The 21377-nt window shown below is 54.5% G+C and overlaps 1 protein-coding gene across 1 annotated transcript in view; it reads left to right on the top strand.

Annotated features, from left to right (window-relative positions):
• The window catches only part of SMG6 (SMG6 nonsense mediated mRNA decay factor), a 234938-nt gene that overhangs the window by 207736 nt on the left and 5825 nt on the right, over positions 1–21377 (top strand). The window contains exons 14-16 of the mRNA XM_027130542.1: positions 4732–4908; positions 8639–8785; positions 18314–18467. Of these exons, the coding sequence (XP_026986343.1) occupies positions 4732–4908; positions 8639–8785; positions 18314–18467 (478 nt within the window). The remainder of the gene's footprint in view (positions 1–4731; positions 4909–8638; positions 8786–18313; positions 18468–21377) is intronic.

Raw genomic sequence — 21377 nt, 5'->3', positions numbered from 1 at the left:
GGGCCTCTCACTGTTGTGGCCTCTCCCGTTGCGGAGCACAGGCTCTGGACACGCAGGCTCAGCAGCCATGGCTCATGGGCCTATCCGCTCTGTGGCATGTGGGATCTTCCCGGACCAGGGCACGAACCCGTGTCCCCTGCATCGGCAGGCGGACTCTCAACCACTGCGCCACCAGGGAAGCCCATATTTTAAGATTTCTTAATAATTTCAGCAAGACTTCACTTTTCTGTCTGCATCTTATTTGCTCTAAGGATATTCTGTAAAATTAACAAGCTGTAAAGTTTGATTGAAGGTTTCAACAAATGTGAGAATAATTGGCACCATTTAGAGAAACAAGAAAAACAACCTGTAAACTGGAGTTTGTAGGGGGAAAACCCGTGTGATTTTTCTCTGTAACCAGAGGAGCAGTAGCAAGCAGGACTTTTTAAACCAGAAAATAATCGAACTGGCTGATAGCGCAGATTTAAATTCTGACTCCCCCAAACCAAAAGTTCAGAAAAAGAAATTCTGCAGAATCTAACCAGTCACTGTAGTGTTTGTGCCTTCCAGGAGGCCTGTTTGAATAGGGACCTAGTAAAGATGGAGTGAGTCCGTCGTTCCCTGCAGCTTGCATCCAGAGACCTGCTTCATCTCTCTGACCCCTCCTCCTGTTCTCTGGCTGGATCAGGGCCCTTCTCCCTTCCCCATGGCTAGTGTTAAGTCTTGCCACTTAACATCCGTCTATGGTACCTGGTGCTCAGTTCCTCTCTCTCTCTCCCTCCGCCACCTTCCATAAGACTGCTTGGACCTCTTTTTCTGTTCCTTCCTAGGCATTTCTGCCCAGGCTGGGCTGGTCCTCTGCCGAGTGGCTGTGGAAAGTCACCAGTTTTCAGAAAACAACATTCTTTTCTCATCCACCGGCCCACCTAAGATACCCCAGACTGCCTTTCCTCTTCTCTCCTGCCCTAGAGGTTTCTTCCTGCTTTCCTCAGGACCTAACCTTCCTCTGAGTGCCAGCCTCCGCTTACCATGGGCATGCTCACTTTCTCTCTCTCTAAGGAACTGAGCCTGCGACAGGCCAGGCTCGCACATCGCCTCGCCACATCTCACTTTCAGTTTTCCTTTCTGCTTGGTTCTTTGCGTGTGGACCTAATCTGGGTGGTAGCTGGAGCCCTGAAGCTAGAGGTTTCAGTTCCCGCCGATGGGGCACACTGCCTCAGATGGTCTTCAGGGGGAGGGAGAGGGGCTTTCTCTGGGCGCCTTTCTTTCAGCCCTTCCCTGACCCACAGCCCCAGCCTTCTTTCAGAGCCGACTGGGCCGTCAACTTTGCAGCTCCCAATGGTCTACACAGTGAGTCTCTCCAGAAGGACCGCGACTGCCCCTGAGAAGGTGCCGGGTCTCAGGTTACCCAGGTGTTCCCTGGCCAGCAGCCCTTTTACTCAGCTCTAGCCTCTGTCCAGCCCCACCTGTTCACAGCCCAGGAAGGAGGCCTCTGCAGCCCAGATCCTTCTCCTCTAGAGAATCTAGAATTTGCCCAGAGCTACAATGTACATACCGCTTACATTCTCTGTTTTTCATTGATATAGAATGGAAAAATGTACTCATGAGCAGAGCTATTGTGGGGATTATGTCATAGACTTCATCTGGACTCCTTCCTCTCCGAGCCGGGAGCCTAGCTTTAACCCCTCTCCTACCAGGAAGTCCTCCTTGGCCAGACAGAGATCATCTTGGAGTTGGCTCTCTGTGAATGGTTTAAAGGGCATCTTGCTTCGTGATATCCCTTATTAACCATATTCAAACTGGGTTTTTTCCCCCCAGCTCAAGTGCTGGAGGCTTTGTCTAGGAGGAATCCACCCTGCTGGGCTGATTCCTCCCACCTGAGAGCAGAATGCTTCAGCAGACAGGCCAGCAGGCTGGAGACCGAGGGTTTCTCTGTGCCCCGGAGAAGCCCTAGACTTTCTGCCCCTCAGTCCCTGCATCTCCTCAGTAGCTCAAACCCCATTCCTCACTCCACTGTGCACTTCGAAACCTAAGGAGACCATACAACATCAGCTATCCTCCCTGCTAGTTGGATTGCAAAGGCGAGGACACTCTTCCAAAAGACTAGGTGACTTTTCTCTCCAAACATGTAGAATTCTTTTCTTCACCCCACTCAGAGACCCCGCTGGATCAAAGCCCTTTTGAGAATCATCCAGGAGTTCCTTTGCCCTCAGGGAAGAACTGATGGCCATAGCAGACAAAATCCCCCGGAAATCAGGTTCCTTCCAAACAGAGTGAAAACTAAAATAGGGGGCAGGGGCCCGGGGAGGGAGGTGGCACTCCTTTTTGTTTTGGTGTCCACGTGAATAACAGCTCCCCCTGATCCTCTGAGGATGTGCCGCAGGCAGGCTCAGGATGTCTGCATCCCTGGGTCCTGCTGTGCCCTGGAAATCCCCGTCTCCAGGAGACCCACGTCCACACATGTGGCCTTTCTCCCCCTTTCTTCCTGAGCCACTCAGCATGCCATCCAGCCCATGCCCTAACAGCAGGAATTCTGCCCGCCTGTCAGCACACACACCCGTGGGCACACTCTCCTCTCCTGGGCAGATTTCTGCAGCACACTCAGCAGGAGTGCCAGCATACCTCTCACCATCCAGGTGATGCCAAGGACAACTGTAGGCTTTTCCTCTGTCCTCCTCTCACCCCTTAACCCCCACCTCCTCTCCATTCAATGACAGCAGCCTCACACCGAAAAGGAAAGTCCTGGACCCATTACATAATTCTCCATAGTGCAAGCAGTAACTGGGGCATAAGGTCAGAGGTCATAGTGGGGTCAGGTGGCTGACACACACTGTAACGACAAGGTGGTTAAAATTAGACCACTGAGAGGAAACTGGCAGTCTTGTGGAAATGCAGAAGTTTCCTCTGCAAGTGAGAGGCTGGGGATGCAGGGAGGCCACTGTGCGTGCTGCCTGCCAGGCTATTACTCATTTCAGCTCTGTTCTTTAATGCCTTTTAGCCCCTGCTTCTGTATTTCTAGCCTTCCTCATCACATGTTTGCATACACGCGATGGAACCCATGGTTACCTGCCCTGGCCCAACAAGCGCGTCTTTCCTCCTTTTAAGCACAGGACTGGACACCCCAAGCTCAAGACAGCTGTCCTTTCCTGAGCCTTTTCTGGGTCGCTGAGCACCTTTTGATTTAGCCTCTCAGGTGGTCGAGGTACTTAGCCTGCGATTCAGGCCTCAGTTGTTATCAAGGCCATTGGTGGGGCAAGGGGCGGGGGTCCACTCCGAGGTTGGGAGAGGTGGCAGAGGACGGAGTCATGGAGCGCAGGGTTGACAGTTGTGTGCTGAACATTCCCTGGCCAGCCAGCTGCCAGAGGGGAGCTCATTTCCACGTCTCCTGGAGGACTTGGGTCGCACCTGCCTCATCTGCTCCCTCTGGTACCCAGCCGAGCTTCCCTGTGCCTGTCAGCCCTTACTGTAAACCTCCTGGGTGCCCTGCTTGTCCTTAGCACCCCTTGCCAGGGAAGTATGAGATGCAGTCTCTGCCACCAGTGGAGTTATTATCCAGGCGAGGGATAATAAATGCACCTGTGAAACAAAGAGCAAGCAATCAAAGACAGTCTCCAAGTTAGTTACTTTACTGTATGATACAGCCAGGGACGTCCGTGTCATGTGACAGGATGGGAAGCATGGGGTTTGGGGGGGGGGCAGGGGCTAGAGTCAGTGATGCTGGAGGGGCTGCCACCCTGTGACATATCTGGCCCCTGAAGTGTTTCCCTATGGGAACGGCCTTCACCTCTTGTGAGCTCCAGATCAAATGGGCCCCTCTTCTCCCTTGGTGAGCGCCCTCCCAGAAGGGAGGAGAGGACCCCAGAGGCCAGGGATAAGAGTAGGGCATGAGAAGGTGCAAAGCAGGTGGGTTTGCAGGTCTCGCAGGAGAAGGACCCCAGACAGGGTGACTATGGAAACTCTCTCTGAGCCACTTACAAATCTGATGATTGCTCAAGATACTGAATTTCATTTCAGCTAAATCAGCCCCAGCTTCTCTGACAGCACTGGCTTATGTGCTGACGTGGCCACATGGGAGCAGGATGGCCTAAACCCCTGGAGGAGCAGACCTTGGTGAAACACCCCCCCACACACACACCTGCTTTGCCTGTCTCCCTTCTCCTGACAATAATTCCCTGCCGGACCCCAGTCTCTTCAGCGTAAGAAGCTCTTAGGTGGGGCAGGAGGAACCTGTCAGGGGAAACCCAGAATGACCTGAGTGAAATGAACCAGCCCAGAAAGCACTCATCATTCATTTCACACTCAGGCTGGAAGTTCTCCTCTTGGGGGTCTGGCAAGAGGGGAGCTGGGAGAAGAATGGAGAGCGGCAGTGAGGGTACCAGAGAGCTATGTTCTGTGACAGCCAATAGTTTACATGCCACCCTTCCTTCTATCAGCTAGATACCAAACCTGGAAGACTTTTAATTTATTCTTTTTTCAGATCAGGACTTGAGCAAAAGAAAGGCGAAACCCCAGAGGACACCTGTCATTGGCCCTGGGGTTGTCTGCTCCCCCAGAGGTGACCTAAGGGGAGATGGTGCTGTCTTCCTTCAGAGGGTCTTGGCCCTCCTCACCTCACAGGCACGCACTCCCGCTCACTCTCTCCGCCTTCCCTGCCCAGTGGACACATTGCTCGTGTGCCCCTCAGCCAACAAACAAAGTCTCTCATCTTCCCTTGCAGAAAATGCTGTTTTTCTTCTCCCTCTCGCCCTGTAGGTTATTGCAGCCGACTGCAAAAGGGTCACAGTGCTGAAGTATTTTCTGGAAGCCCTTTGTGGACAAGAAGAGCCTCTGCTGGCATTCAAGGGTGGAAAATATGTGTCAGTGGCACCCGTCCCAGACACCATGGGAAAGGAAATGGGAAGCCAAGAGGGAAAACAACTGGAAGATGAGGTACAATGCGGGAAGAGCCCGCTGTGGCCGAAGGAAGGCTCCCCCATCCCCCCAGCGCTGCTCTGCCCGGCTTCAGCCTCTACCCCTGGTTATTTATAACCACTCAGAGCGGTGGCGATGTTGACGTGACCAGCCAGCTTCTCAAGAGTGCACTCTGCTGGTGCCCCTTCCTGCCAGTCCCACCCCGGTGCCCCCATCTCGCTCTGCTACGAGTTCCAGATGCTTCTTTTTAATGTTGCAGTGGAGGAGAAGGGAGGGAAAGAAAGTTTAATAATGTGCAGCTCTGGAGGCTTAGGAAAGGGAGCTGGGGGGGGAATGTTAGGGTTCAGGCCGAGGATCAAGTTTATGGATGTGTGGAGCTCAGTGCAGCACAGGCCTGAACTGCAGCCTCCAGCACACGTACAGGAAGAGCTGACATTGCTGGCCCCGTGTGGAAAATCACCCCCTCCCTGGCCTACCCTCCCTCCGTTGCTCCCTCCCACCCTCCCTCCTGCACATCCTGATGTGATTAAGGAATTCTCCTCTTGTTTGTTTGCCCTTGGTTGTTCCTGTAGCCCTTGCTTCACTCCAGACTGCGTGTGTGTGTGTGTGTGTGTGTGTGCGCGCACGCGCGCTCATGCCAGCCTGAGTGCCCACCCCTGCCAAACCCCGCTGACATTTGCCTTGCCGTACATGTATGTATCTTTCTGGGGGTGATGGTTACTGTGGTTCTGTGCACCGTGGGTTTGTGTGTCAGTTTAAGTTGAACACTGCTGCCAGCTTCCCTACTGTCTGTGGGTTCTGAGCAAATGTGAGTGTGGACGGTGTCGGTGCCTGCGTGCGTTTACTGTGCTTACTGTTGCTGCCAGCTGCCCTGCTATGTGTCTGGCTGTGGGTGTCTGGGTGTGTATGCACACATAGCTCACTTTGCCTGATGGTTGACTCTTTCCTTCTTTTTGCCCCACAGTATTACAGACAGAGGGGACTTAGGTGGGAAAGAACATGGGACTCAAGGAAGGGACGCAAGTGACTGTAGCCAGAGGCCAGGTCACCCGTAGGCCAGCACAGTCATTTGGCCTGCAGCAGTCTCAAGCGCCTGGTGGAGCAGGGTGGGGTGTGGGGATGAAATCAGCAGCAGGCCAGGGAAGCCAGATGTCAGCTGGAAGCTGTCGTTGGTGATCTGAAGCAGTGATAGAGTGGCCACCTTTGGTTCAGAGTCTTCAGAGCAGCAAAATCTTGGACGGCCTTCATTAGAATAGCTGGAGAACCCCACCCCACCCCTGATGACACAGGATAGAGGTGGTTCCAGGGATAAAGCTGAGCCCATGATTCCAGACTCTCCAGATGAAACCTGGGCAGGGAGTAACGGGAAAGAATGAGCTGTCAGTGTGGGAGGAGACAGTGGGGTTGCTAAAGCCATCGAGGTGTCCAGGCTTCAGGCAGGACAGCGCAATGCCACCCAAGCCCTGGGCACCGTGTAGGGAAGCGTGGGTGGGATAGCGCCCTGGTCAGCTCTCTCACCCGCGCTTGAAGGCTGAGGCGGGCGGTAGAAGGTGAGCAAGCTGGCTCTCCAGGGTTGCTGCAAGAGGTGTCCCCTGGCCCGAGGAGCCCGCAGGACCGCATCCAGGGAAGCAGGCAATGCCCAGAGGGAGGGGCTCCTCCACTCTCACGAGGAACAGACCAGCTCTCGGTCCCAGATGTTGGCTGCGCCACGCCCTCTCCCTCCTCCTTAGGCTTATTGACCAGACGAAGGTTGTGACCCATGCCGTGCTGCCCACTTCTTCCTTTTCCCACGAGCCTCCTGGGTTCCGTTATGTCAGTGGCCCCTGGGAAACCCTACTTACCCTGGTCTGTGTAATTTCACAACCCTGCACTTCCTCGTTTGCTATGAGAGCTGAGCCAACCTCAGACAAGCCTTGCTGACCCTCTTTTGACCTCAGTCAGGCTCAGTCCAAGCCCCATGATAACCCTGTGTATCCCTGGTCAGAGCAGGCAGGGGCAGTGTTCCCCACAGACCAGCCAGAGACCCTACTCCACTCACTCTGGTCCGGGTCAACCCCACGAACAGGAAGTAAATGTGCAGAGAGAGTCTTCCTCCTTGCCACGGCCTGGGCCTCTCTGGAAGTGGGCCCTGTGACACAAGAGCCTGCGTGTTGTCGAATGAGTGGTGACTGCAGACAGCATCCCAGACCCCTGAGACCTCTTAGGATAGTGGCAGTTCTGGCACCATCCCGAGATCTCATCTTCTCCTACCTGCAAGACTGAGTCCCTTAAGCTGATTGGGAGAGGAAAGGGGAGCTGTTTCTTCAGACGTCATTCTTCATGAGCAGAACAGAATCCATTTCCTTAAGGATGCTGCCAGAACACCTTTCTTTCCACCCCTAGATTCTCCTCCTAAGACAAGGCATCACCCACCCACTCACACACTCTTGCTAACCACTTTCCGCAAAGAGTCCTTCAGAATATCACCGATACGGACAGTTGGAGGAGAGGGAGTCTGTATGGAACAGGATCCCCGTGAGTCTGTGGGAGGCCTGGCACAGGGCTGGGTCTGAGCTTACCATTCTAGATCCAGGACCGCACCTATGCCGCTTGGTATTATTGGTAGGAGCACAGACTTTGGAATCAGACTCACTAAGGTTTGAACCCCTGCTCTGCCACTTAACTAGCTTCGTGACCTTGAGCAAATTGTTTAACTCTCTAGACCTCAGTTTGTTCATTTATAAAATCGAGATGATGATAGCATCTATGTCCAGGCTATTGTATTAAATGAGTTAATGCATGAAAAATGCTTAGCCTGGTACCTGCCCTCATGATAAGCGCTCAGTGAATGGCAGCCGTTATTGTCATAATCATTGTCATTGTTATCACCCAGTTATCATTCAGACCCAGGAATCTTCTCCTGCTAAGTCACCCCCTATTACCCGTGCTAACCCTGTCCCTCAAAGGAAGCTCTCTTGGGTAGCTGCATGTTCTCTACTGACCAAGGCCAAAAGTGAGAGAGTGAGAAATGGAGCCTGGGACCACCCGGGGAGTAGTGGCTTCTAAGAGCTGAGGCTGCAGGCAGGGAGGCGCCGCCCCTGGGGAAGGCTCCACCAGCCTGACAGGAGACTCCTGAAGCTAGCCAACCATCTCCCAGTCTGTGCAGGCCCCCAGAGGGCAGCGGAGCAAGGTCATGGCGTGTGAATCCCTATCGTGGGGCCCCCAGCCCCCGCACCGCCGGGCTGTGGTCTTAGAAAGAAGCCAGGGCAAGGTCTGTTGAACCTCCGCATCTGCTCCCTGATGCCGTCTGGGGCAAGGGAGCTTCCATGCCGAACTCCCAGTGTTGGCCAGGATGATTCCTATCCGACCGCTAGCATGACTTAGACTTCAATTGGGTGGTTTAACTTTCTGTGTTGTTTTTCCCTTTGGTGAATTTCAAAATGAAAATGGGCCCAAAGTTTGACATTTTGAGTGTGTGCAAAGAAGGAAGGGCTGTGAGTATAGGCATGGAAGTAGATAGGGTGTGGATCTGTGAGTCTGTAAGAGGAGGGCCCTGGAGGGCAAAGGGGAGCAGTTGCCAGGGGAGAAGGATGACAGCTTCCCCCGACCTGCCTCTGCCTGAGCTGGGGCAAGCGCACACCTTGGGGCGCTGTGCGTGGAATGGTCCAGATAGGCCTGGATTGGGATGCAGGAGGGACGGGAGGGTGGGTCTGGTCTGTGCTGTGGGCTCACAGTCTCCTCTCTCCCCTGGCCTGCACCACCGGCAAAGGAAGAGGACGTGGTGATTGAAGACTTTGAGGAAGATTCGGAGGCTGAAGGCAGCGGGGGCGAGGATGACATCAGGGAGCTTCGGGCCAAGAAGCTGGCTCTGGCCAGGAAGATAGCGGAGCAGCAGCGTCGCCAAGAGAAGATCCAGGTGGGGCCTGCCTGGGGAGGGTGGTTCCCGTGTGGCTGGTGGTCTGTATAGGGCATGAGGGAGATGGGAGTAGGGATGAGCAGGACCCTCTCACTCAGGAAGTCTTGCAGTGTCCGGACTGGTTCCGCCACCTGTTTTCCTCCTCTGCCACTAAATTCTGGTTTGGTGCCTGGAGTCTCCCTCCTCCTGGGCTGGAAGCAGGGCCAGGTTCTTCTCAGAATCTGCTGAAAACTTCTCCCCCAGTGATGATCTATGAACACACACCACACATACCCAACCTTTCACACAATTTCAGGGGTTTCAAAGTTCCCCTGAACGTTGTCCAGACGCTCTCGGAAAAGCCGTGGATTCTCTGTTGAGAATACCTATTCTCAGGGGGAGATGGTGTCATGGCCACAGTCTGCTTGTCTGGATTCCCACCGTAGTGGCCGAGCCCCTCTGGACAGCACACTCTAAACCCTAGGGAGAAACTACTCGATCGCCACGTAAGGATTCCTGCACCATCAGCCCTCTCGTGGACCCGTACCTTCACTTCCAACAGGCTGTTCTTTATGGCTCTCCCAGGTCTGACTCTTGCACTGTAAGCTCACTTCTTCTCATCTAGGGCAGGGGACAGAGCCGGCCATGCTCCCTGCTTTAAGACTAACTGCATGCGTGGGGAAGCGTCGGTCGCCTTTAGGAACGTCTGTCTTCAGCCACCTCTGGCCTTTGGCATGGAGCCTAGTGCACGTGGTCAGGCCGACCTGATCAGGCTGGGCTCCGCCACTTACTAGCCTTGTGACTTTGGGTACATTGTTTAACTTCTCCCAACCTGTTTCCTCATCTGCAGAGTGAAACTGGTGACAGCACCTACCACCTGGAATGGCTGTGAGGCCCACAGGAGCCGGTGCACGTAAAACAGCCAGCATAGTGCATGGCGCACCGTGATCTGATGGCAGTCTGACCGCTTATCAGACAGAGCCCTGCCCTGGGAAGGGGAATGGATACCAGTTGGGACCCATGGTCCTTTAGACGTGTTCATATGAGTCTACCGGTTGGAATTAAGCCTCTGCCAGCATCACTGCCGTGGTGGGGTGGCTGCCTTCTCCACCTTTGCGCAGTCTGTGTGAACCTCTGTCGTGGCCCTCGAAGCTTCGTCTGCAAGCTGTCTTTCTTCCTGTCCGGTAGCTCTTTTCTTCCTCACCATCATTCTTCCCAAAAGCTCTGTCCATACTACCACCTCCATTTCTTGACTCTCAGCCCAGCAGTTATAGAGGCGATTGCATCAGAGGTCACCAGGTACCTTTGTCGGGTCTTCTTCACACTTGACTTCCCTGTAGCTTTGGACCCCAAAGCCGCCTCCCTCCAGCCTCACTTCAGCACATGAGGACCTTCGTCTCCTCTCTGCCTGGTGACCACACCACCCTCCCGGGCTTCCTCACCACCATTCGTTACTTGGTCTCCTCCTCCCTTTCTCTTACTTCTTAGTCTCAGCACATGGAGTTGGCCCTCAGCAAGTATTTTCATTCAGTGAGTTAATGGATGGTAGCAACGAGAGCATCATCTTAAGTTCCTCACAGGCTTTTAACCCCTCGTGCCTGATTTCTTATCAGATCCTATCTGTTCACTCATTTATTCCCCCCGCTCTTCTCCATCCCCATTGCCACTACTGCTGTTCTAGTCCAGGTACTCACTGGATTGTAGCCAGCAACCCTGCATTGCACAAGTCCGGAGGGTCCCCTTTCCCTTGTAGTCTGTGAATGCAGCTCCTGGAGTTGTGTGGTACACGGTCTGCATGCCGGGCTCCCTGCCTGCAACGCATCTTACGTGGTTTCATCGTTCTCTTCCCAAAAGAGCCACTCCCCTGCTCAGGAAGCATCAGTGCCTTTGCTTGGCTAATAAAGTCGAATTCCTTACTATGGCATCTAGGGCTTTCTCGTCTGTTCCCAGTCTATTTTCCCAACCTCTTCTCCTGTCCCCCATGACCCCTCACGAGCTATATGATATTGGGCAAATCATTTAACTTCCCCGAGCCTGTTTCCTCATCTGTCAGATGAAGGTGGTAACAGCAACTCCCTCAGAAAGACAGTGCACGCAAAGTGCCTGTCCAGACACTCCAGCCCTCCTGCCTGGACAGCACTAACCCTCCTTTCTACCCACTGTCCCCAGACAGCTCTGCCCTTTCCCACTCTCACGTCTTTGTTCCTGCTGTTCGCTCAAGCCCGAGTACCCTTTTTCTGCTCCACATTTCCTGTTACCTGTTGAAATTCTATTCTTCCTTCAGTCCCCAGATGAAACCCCATCTCCCCAGTGAAGCCTTCCCGGATTCCCCCCAGGAGGAATTCGTCTCTCTGCTCCTGTGGCGCTGATTCATACCTCATTTGTGAAACGTATATCACGTCTCAAATTACACTTATTTCTGGACTTGTTCCCCCCGCCGTACTGTGAACTCCTTGGAATCAGGGACCGTGTCTTCCGCTCAATTTAGTAAATGGTGGTGAGCGCCTACCAGGCTGGTGGTGAGGGGACACGGGAGCGAACCCAGAAAGTCCTGTCCCGGAGTGTCCACTGGCGTGGAGAAGTCAGTGATTTGACGTGTGAGCGAGCCTTGTGACCGAAGGGAAGTGCAAGATGCCGTGGGAGCGTGCACCAGGGGGACATGGCCTTGTCTCAGGCAGCGGGCTCAGCCCGGCCTCTCCAGTGACAAGCGGTACCTGGCAGAGGCCTTGTGTGAGACCTGACTTCCGGCGCCCGCAGCTCCCCGGAAGCCGGTTCTCCCTGTCAGCTCCCTTGGAGCAGGCTGCGATGGCCAGGCAGCGATGGCCGGCTGCGGGCCGTCCGGGCTGGGTTTGCTGTGGCCCCTTTAAGAACAGGCCCCACGTGCACCACTGCTGGCGGCCCTGCCTCCTGTCAGCCTTCTTCCTCCAGCCTCACAGCCACAGGAGGATTTCTCAGCAGAGAAGAAATTCCCCCCTTCCCTTCTCCCCACCCCCTGTTTAATGCCCGGGGCCCTTCACTTCCATAATTCTTCATTTTCCAGCCTTGAACGTAAGCCAGACACATCTGTCTGGCCATATGCGTGAACCCTGGAGTCTGTGCCGAGGTGGCTGTAAAACAGGGCCGGTGAAGGCCCTTCTGGGAGAGCACACACATGTGTGTGCCCTCGGGCCATTGGCTCCCTGCCCAGAACCACGGGGCTGCAGGGCTCCAAACCCATGTTAACCTCTTCTTATTTTCCCTCTTTTTGTTTAATTTAAGGGGGGAAAATCCCAAGGAAAAGGTATAAATTGTCCTGGGAGTGGGGGAGAGGCTCCTAGCTGGAGGGGCCATTATTGTTGGCAGGTACCTGGGTCATACTAATACAATAAGGAATAGAGGAGCATCGGGTGAATTAAGATCGGAGAGATGGGCTGTAAATTACTCTGCTCCGAGCTCCATCAGTCTCCAGGGGTGTTAACCGAGAGGTGTAAGGCAGGTCCCCAGCTCCCAGCGCTGGCCTTTTACAGATGCAGCAAAACAGGAACCACACATGTTTGGGGAAGGGGATGTGAAGGTGGGGTTGAAAAAAATCCTCCTGGCCCCCATGCTGGCTGTAAAGTCCAAATGAGATCTGGGGCCCTAGCCACACCCCCACTTCCCCGCTCCCACCGAGACCCCCGGGCCTAAGCTCATCTGTGGGATGGGGGAGGTGAGGCCTGGCCTCCCTCCGCAGCCTGTCCCTCCCTGCTTCCGGTGTTGCACAGAGGCTGGTGAGTGGGGCCGACTGGAGGTCAGAAAAGGGGTGTGGGCAGCTCTCAGGACCTGTGCAGCTGGAGCCTCGGCGCCCGGGCAGGCCTCGGATGCTGGGGGCCAAGTCCGCCCACCCAGGGCTTCGAGGCCGCACTCTCCAGCTCAGCGCAGGCTTTGCCTGTCACCTGAGACGGCTCTTCACCTCGTGCTGGTTGAGCCCACCTTGCTGCTTTCCTCCCGAGCTCTTTGCATTCCCGTTGCCATTCTTGAGAGGCCTCCAGAGACCAGAGCAGGGGACACGGTTTGCCTGGGATACTGGTCAGGAGTGTTTCTTTCCTGACCGGGCCCTCAGGGCAACGCAGTCACTGACCGTCCTCCTCCGGGCTTGAGGCGTGGCCTCTTGGCACCTCACCCTGGCCCTGGCCCCGTGCATCCCCACCTCCTCTCTGCCTCCACGAGGCTTTGCTGTGATTTGTGCTGCTGTCGGGCGGGGTCAGGTTTCCTGAGCAGTTGCAAACATCCCACCTGAAACATAACAGGCTCTTCCTCTGGCCACAGCTATTGTTTCCTCGGCACTATGGCCACAGTCTTGCTCTGTAGCCAGCAATGACATGTGTTCTGAAAATAGCTTCACTCCCCTATCCCCTTCCCGCCCACCCACCCTCCTGAAGATGCAGTCACTCCTTTGTGGTAGCCCCAGGAGTTTCACTCTAAATATAGCTGCAGCCCATTCACATTGCCACCCGGCTGGGGGGGGGGGCCCGCTGTGGAACAATGGGGCATGCACAGAGCCCCCCACACCTGTATGGAATCTAGCGGAAGGCAGACACTCAGCCCTGGCTCCTAGCTGTCGGAGACAGGGTGGGAGCCAGCGCACTACCAGGCCAGGGGCACGTTCACGCCAGGGCAGGAAAGCCTGTGGGGCCAGGCGGCCGCCCTCCCCACTCCAGCACATTCCAGAGCTTGCTCCAGCCATTCTCGCCTCCCCGGTTCCAGCAGCATCCACAGGGTCCTGTCCTCCTGCAGAAATGGTCGGGCTTTTGGCTGGAATACCCTTAGGCCGCTGCTTATAGCAAGCTCAGGGGTGTCATGCTTAGCCCTGCCATTCCCTGTCTATCTAGAAAGCAGTAAGAAGTAGGAAGCAAATCATCATAATTATAACCTTGAAAAAGATAGCAAGTATGTGTGAAGCTTTGTGGTATTGACTTTGGATGTCCAGAGAAGGGATCCTAAGCAGAAACTTTCCCATGAGCAACCCACCCCAAATGAAGATGCTAACAGAAACCAGTGACTCTGCCTGCTTTCTACAGCAAATGCAGAATCTGCACCCTTTGGTTTTTGCAGCTCAAGAAGGAGTGCCTGGGACTTCCCCGGTGGTCCAGTGGTCCACGCTTCCACTGCAGGGGGCACGGGTTTGATCCCTGTTCAGGGAACTAAGATCCCGCATGCTGCGCAGTGCGGCCAAAAAAAAAAAAAACAGGAATGCCTGTCTGCACTGCTGGTGGTTATCTCACCAGCTATTCCTATTAATATTTCATTTCCATTTTTCCATTTTTTGTTTTTTAAAAATACCTCTACATAGTTAAAGAAAAAAAGGGAAAAAAAACCCAAAACACCAAGAGTACCACGAGTTTTATAATAGAAATCAGCAGTGCACTGCCTCACCCCTCCCCAGCTCCAGCTCTGCTCCCTAGTGGTTTCCCCAGATATTTACCCCCCCTGGATATATAAAAGATGAAAAATGGAGTTGGGCAGAAAGAAAGGAAACTGAAATTTGTTAAGTTACTAATACGTGTATCAGGCATTTAGCTAGATACTTTCACATGCAAGATGAGGGTGGAAATTTGCTATGTTACCAGACTTCTCATTTCTGGTGAAGACATTGCTCTGGCCAGAGAGGCCCAGGTGTAAATGATTCCATCACCCTGTAGAGGGAAGGAGGCAGCCACACTCCCTTTGGAGCCCTGCGCAGAAGGAGGACCTAAGAAGGCCTTCTCTGGATCTGGCTCTGCTTCGTGATCTGAGTTCTTCAAGTTCCACAGCTCCCGTGTGAGCTAACTGCATTACTCTTATTTGTAATTCTCAGTGTCTCAATTTCCAAAAGGGTCAGTCATCCCCAGATCACTCCCATCATCTAGAAGAAGGAACTTAACCTGTGAAAGAGCCCTTCCTGGGGACCCAAGCCTGTTAGCTTCCTCGTCAGATGTTACTGTGGACTGTCTCTTTCCCAGTTCCCCACCGCCTTGCTCGAGGATGCCTCCGTCCTTCAGAGCAAGTTGGTTACTTAGCGCCTTCCAGAAACAGAATTAAGTTCTTTTCTTCTTCACACTTTCTGACTTTATGGTCCATGTTGCCACTGCTCTGATTCAACATGTCCTTGCTTTTCTAGGATTCCCAGCTCACTGTCCAAGGACCACTGTGGCCCAGCCTTAGCTGCAGTGAGAAGGGTTCCTATGGAACTCTCCTTCCGGGTCAGCACACTTGACTCCAGGCCAGGGCCAGTCCGTCTGAATCACAGCATTCCAGTTGCACCCCCCTCACCCCCACCAGAGGCTTCTGCAGCTTTTTGCTCATACAAACAAAAATAAATCTCACTACCGGCCTCTGAACTCCACAGCAGCACGCTTCCCCCTTCTCCCCAAGCATCCCATGGCTGTGAGTGGGGACTTGGCGCTCTCCCCACCGACATCACTTTTTCACTCCCTGCGCATCCTGTGTCCTTCTCTCACCGTGCGACCCAGAGATCAGAATGGGACGTGACGGCCGGCACAGGCGCCGTGCACAGCTGCCAGGAATCTGACGGGTAAAATCTGGAAAAGTTGGGAGGGCAAATGCTAAACACACACAAACACACACACACACACACACACACACACACACACACACACAGCGCCACTCAGAGAGGGCCGGAAACACCGACACCCACAGACGAGGGGCTGCGGACTCCCAGTCCTTCCTTGTCTGCCATTCTTTTAAGGAGACTGGGCCAGTCTCCTGACCCAGGTATGACCCCCCAGAGTCCCACTGGTACCCCAAGAGAAGGGGGAGCAGCTTCAGTGAATCTCCCGAGACTCCAGGAGGGCATGTGGGGAACAGGAAGCAGTTGTGCAGTGACTCACTGGGCAGAGCCAGGTTAAGGGAAGTTGTCTGCGGGTGTCCCTGGGACCGGATGGTGGCAGCACAGCTCTGACCACCCTCATCAGCTTGATCCCGCCCACCCCTGGGGAACCAGCAAGGCTGCCACCTCCCAAAAAGGCTGTGGCCTCCGTTCACCTTTCTGGCCCTGAGCCAGATCTCAGAGAACGCAGACGGCTAGCGCTTCCCTGGACCTTGCACCTAGATTCTTCTTCCATCCTGTCATCAAAACACCCAGGCAGGCTCAGCCCCTGCCTCCCTCGGCCATCTGGCCTAAAGGCCCTCCTGCCCATGGCCAGCCTTTAAGGAAGGGTGGTCTGAGGTCTTTAGGAGCTCATCGTTCCCACAGGGTAAAAGGGGCAGCCAGTGCCACTTCCTTAGAGTCAGCCTTAGGGCCAGAGGATCATTTATGGAGGCCGGAAAACTAAGATGTGAAAGGGGTCTGAGTGGAACGGTGGCAGAGGCGCTGTGCTCAGGCCCAGCCGGCTTCAGGGTTCGTCCTGCCCCTTCTCACTGAGAAAGACAGAGGTTTAGGGGCCTATCATGCCAAGAGAAGCGTTCCAGGCAGTGGAAAGGCTGCACAGAGCACGCCGAGACCCGGGGAAATCAGCAGCAGGGGTGCTGATGCTCCCTCTGTGAAGAGAGAGACGGGAGAGCTCACTAAGCCTCAGTGGGGACTGTTTCCTCTCCTCACAAAATGCCCGCGCCGTCGCATGTGTTATATATTGATTATATCTCAATAAAAAATAGGGGGTTTGGGGGCTTCCCTGGTGGCGCAGTGGTTGAGAATCTGCCTGCCGATGCAGGGGACACAGGTTCGTGCCCCGGTCCGGGAGGATCCCACATGCCGCGGGGTGGCTGGTCCCGTGAGCCATGGCCGCTGAGTGTGTGCGTCTGGAGCCTGTGCTCCGCAACAGGAGAGGCCACAACAGTGAGAGGCCCGCGTACCACAAAAAAAAAAAAAAAGAAGAAATAGGGGTTTTTTTTAATGCCCAAGTTGAGTTCGGTAGAATGTGTGTCACCCTCTAGTTGGCAGCCCCATGGGGAGGGCCAGTGACCCACATCCCCTGGGAAGGTGGCCTGCAGCAGAGGTGCTTTCCCTTCGTGAGGTGAGAGCAGTAAGACTTCAGCAGGCAAGCCCTTCAGCTGCGTTTCTCATGCCTGCCAGCGTCCTGTGCCTTCCACCAGCTGTGGTGGCAGTGGCAGCAATGACTTACTCATAGGGAGAGGTCCCCAGTAGGTCACAGAGGCGCCACCCCCAGCATTCAGAGGCATGCCCTTTCAGTTTTACTGTCATTGCCAGTGAAACCTGATCACCTTTCTCACTGACTGTTAGTGGCCAGGGCCCAGCCTGTGGGCCCCATCTCAGTTGGCACGCACACCCCCTCCCCTGCTCCGTGCTTATGTCTCTGTCCCTGCGAGTTGGTGTGTGGCAGGAGGCCATGGGAGGGCAGGACAGGGCTGGGACCTGCTCGCCAGGCCCCTGCTGGGTTTGTTTCAGTGCCCTCTGGCTCTGCACACAGGGAGCACACTGTCTGGGCAGATGCCCTCAAATCAGTTTGCTTCTTGGCCATGGTCCCCAGAAGAGGAAGCAGCACAAGAGTGACCATGTTCTATAGTGACAGGTGTACCCAGAGCCAGTCTCCCAGGGCTGCCGCCACACAGGCCCTGGCAGACTTGAGAAGATTGGGCTTTTACAGATGAGCATGGAACTTCCCTGAAAGATGTGAACATCTGTACGACTAACAGGCGCGAGGCCGTGTGCCTTCCGAGATGTGGTGCCCAGACCACTGGTGCTACGTGAGGGGTTTTTTCAATCATGCATAGAAGACATTCTGACTGTTCATTGCAGAAATGCAGCTTGCGCTGGTAAACACGTTCCTAGGCTCTCAGACTCCTGATACCACAGGTATTATTTGCTGAGCCACAAAAACAAGTTGACATAAAGTCAATTTAAAGAAAAACCTCAAGTAAACAAGAGTATAGGTTGTACAGAATCGTGGCAAAGGAGTGCAGGTAGAACACAGAAGACTGCCGTCTAGGGATCACCGCGCTGGTGGGGGGAGATGGTGACGATTCTCGTCAGTCTAGATGGTGGTCTTTGCACGTCTGTGAGTTGGGTCCTAAACCGTCCCACCACGTGGGCTCCTGCCGATGTGGGAGACTGCGGTGTTAATTATTAGTTGTCAGCATCACTCTTTTTGTGTAGACTGTGAGTTTATTCTTTTTCTTTCCTTTTTTTAAGTACACAGGGAAGTAAATTGAAATAAATTCTGTTTGGGATACACATATACGTAAAAGTGTCTGGGTTGAGAAGTACCCCCTGTGTATGCTGCCTAGATGACGAATGTGAAACCACTTTCATATCCAAGGAACCCAACTCTCCCTCGCTGACTTTCAGCCCAAGGTCTTACTTTCCGAGACCCGTTATTTTTAATAACCATCAAGGTCCCTTCTCGGTCCTGTGCGAGGGTTTTAGTCACGCCTGTTTCCCCAAGCCATTTGGTCTACACTGATTTTTACTGCAGTGCTTTGCCCAGCCCTCGGGCCTGTCCCGACAGGGACTGGCTGTATCTCTGGAGGGGGCAGGGGCAGGATGCTGACACACCGTGGACTCAGGGCCCTGACTCGCCCACCCCTTGCCTACTCACTCACTGGCTCACTCACCGTTCTGTGTCTCTGTAGGCTGTCCTGGAGGACCAGAGTCATATGAGGCAGATGGAGCTCGAGATCAGACCCTTGTTCCTCGTACCAGACACCAACGGCTTCATTGACCACCTGGCCAGTCTGGCACAGCTGCTGGAGAGCAGGAAGTACATCCTGGTGGTGCCCCTCATCGGTGAGTCAGGCCAGAGCAGCCCTGCATGTGCGCAGTAACCCTCTCTACACACGTGCCCCACAGCCTGGGGGCCAGGCAGGCAGAACCCTGCTTTGTGTGTAAGACAGGATTTGCAGGGAAGTGGGGAATGTGTGGGGCAAGGAAAATTGTTTAATAATCAAAGCAGTTCAAATTATTATGGCTGATCCGTGGCTTAAACTGCTTGAGCAAATGGACTCCTGTGTCCCAGCAACCAGAGGCTGCATGAGCCCAGCCCTTGTTTTTATCCTTATAAAGCTTGCAGTAAAACAGCAAAGCTGGTTCCCGTTATTGGTAAACACTCAGCCCTGGCAGATAGCGGCAGTGCTGCTGGGTGGTCTGGCAGGGAGGCTGGGAGGGTTTTGAAGGGCTTAGATGCCTTTGGTCTGATTGTCTTGTAGCTTTTCATGATCGTTCTGTTGGTTCGAGGTAACATTCTTCTGGCCAATGTCACCCTAAGGCCAGGCCGATGGAAACCCTCCAGAGCAAGGCCTTGGCTCACGCGTGTGGATTCCTGCCACTTGGGCTCTTACCACTGTCTGGTCATTGGTGCTGGTACAGGGTCAGCATCTCAGGACCCAGCTAGCTCGCTTCCGCCCTCAGGCCAAAGGAGCCCAGCTGGGCTGTCTCCAGAGGGCTGTCTGAGGCACCTCTGGTTCTGGGAGCCCTGTGGTGGGTCAGCTTCAGGATGGGCTTTGTGCTCCGGGCTGCTGTCTGATGTAACTGGTACAGCTAATGTCACTGATAGCTGTCCTGTGGAGGGAGAGTATCTGGGAGACGGCCGGCAAGCCCAGGCTCTTTAATGTCCCCTTCTCACCAGCCACTGGGAGCAAGGCTAGGGGCCCTGTCCTCTGGAAGAGCTGCCAGACTGGCAGTCTGCCTGCCAAACCACCTCTGACACTCATGCCAAGATGTTCCGCTGGGCCTTCCCTCCCAGTCCCTGGTGTCTTAGTGCCAGATGAGAGTGGAAACAAAGGGCAGGAAGCATCCGCCCCTGCAGAGGCTATAGAACCCTGGGGGGTTGTGGGAAACACGTTAGCACCACCTGAGAATGTTGGCACTGAAGCAGCCCTCGTCCCGCCTCCACCCTCCCTGTCTTCCTTCCCCCTCCCCATGTGGCCTGGCCAGAGCCTCTTCAACCCAGGCCCTTAGACCCAAGGGAAGGTTTTCTGTTCTTCAGAAGTAGAGCAGCTTGTCTGCCCAAGGTAGAGCCAGACTATCGAGTTGTTGAGCTTCCCTTCTACCCTCACCAGGTCCCGGGGTGGGGCACCTTTCAGGATAGCATGTCCCTGTGCTCTCCTACCCAGGAGATTTTCAGGGATAAGAAAGTGAATTGGTCACTTTTTGCTAGATGGTCAGGGAATGGTGTAACTGAGAGGTTGCTGGTGTCTCAGGAGCCCCCTAAGTCTTGGTAGGAGCCTCAGACACCATCCCAGGCTGGCAGAGCCCTCAGACACCAGCACCGATTGTGCCCCTACTGTGTGCTCAGTCTTCTTGTTCCCGAGGGAGCCAATGAAAGGCAGAGCGGCAGCCCCTTGGCCTTGAAGAGCTTATGGTTCAGTGGGGGAAGCCAGGTTCAGTGGAGAGGGAGCAAATATATGAGAAAACTCAGAGGAGAAGGTAGATAGAGAATAAATGGTCGACCCCCAGGGGCACTGGGAAATGCCAACTGTGTCAGGGCATCCAGGCCAGCCTTTCTGAAGCGTCCTCAGCTGGGCAGGGCCTTGACTCTCAGGGGCTGTAGAGGGGGCTCCTGTTCAATGAGGCGCCGCAGGGGTGTCCTGCCCTGTGCGCGGAGCACGAAGGGTTAAGCCGGCGGCCTCGTCTGCCTGTTTCTTGTGCTCTTTAACCTGCTCCCTGCTCCTGAGGTCTGACCCCAGCTTCGAGAAGCCCCGCCTGGTGCAGAAGCACAAACAAGCTTCCCCTTTGAAGCCTGTTTAGTTTGGAAGCAGGAAAGCAGATTTTGGGATAGAATACCAGTTTTTCATGTTTGATGTTCTGTTTGCTGTACCATACACCCATCCACCACTACTCCGCGACCTCAGCCATACATTGGGTGGACACTGCAGCCTCAGGTTGCCGAAGGCATGGCGTGTGTGTGTGTGTGTGTGTGTGTGTGTGTGTGCGCGCGCCTGTGTGTGTGGACACTGCAGCCTTAGGTTGCTGAAGGCATGGGGTGTGTGTGTGTCTGTGTGTGTGTCTGTGTGTGTGTATTCCCACATGGGCCTTTTCCAGAAAGTGTCTCTGAATACCCAGACGGTGAGTGCCAGGCTCACCATGGAACTGCATGCTCACGCCGACTCCCCGAGCCATGAATCACTGCACTGAGGAGAGGCCTCAGACCCCAAACTCTCCCGGAGCCCCCAAGGAGTGCATATTTCCCACTTGACCTCAGGCTTTTGGCTGGAATTTTGGAAAGAATCTTCACCAGAAAATGAAGCTGTGTCCCAGACACATAGGCAGGCAGACACACACACACACACACACACACACACACACACACACACACACACGTGCACTATCAGAGGAGGTAGATGTGCCAGGGGTTTAGGGGAATAGCAGGGTCCTTGCGAGTGAGGCTGTGATCCCCACTTGCCACCTCGTGACCTCCCTGCCCTCTGGCAGGGGTGGGCATGGAACCGGGCCCCTCTTGGACCGCCGTGGTGGGGGCCCAGGCGGATGAGGGAGAGTGCCTCTTTCCTCTAGCCGCTACATACCCTCGCCTCTCCTGAGGGACCCTCTCGATTTGATTCTATAACTGAGGAATGCGATAGAGGGGCCAGGTTTCTTCCCCTGAATACAGCAGCTCCAGAAACTCCCTGTAAGTTCCTCCCAGGAGGAGGGTGGGGCCCAGGGGAAGAGGCAGAAAGAAGATAGAACACTGTGGAAAGT

The sequence above is a fragment of the Aethalodelphis obliquidens genome, unplaced genomic scaffold, assembly GCF_003676395.1.
Source record: "Aethalodelphis obliquidens isolate GAN/ISIS:26980383/991018 unplaced genomic scaffold, ASM367639v1 scaffold38, whole genome shotgun sequence".
In the NCBI taxonomy this organism is placed as follows: Eukaryota; Metazoa; Chordata; class Mammalia; order Artiodactyla; family Delphinidae; genus Aethalodelphis; species Aethalodelphis obliquidens.
Note: the sequence above shows the minus strand (reverse complement) of the source record. Positions and strands in the feature narration are given on the sequence as shown.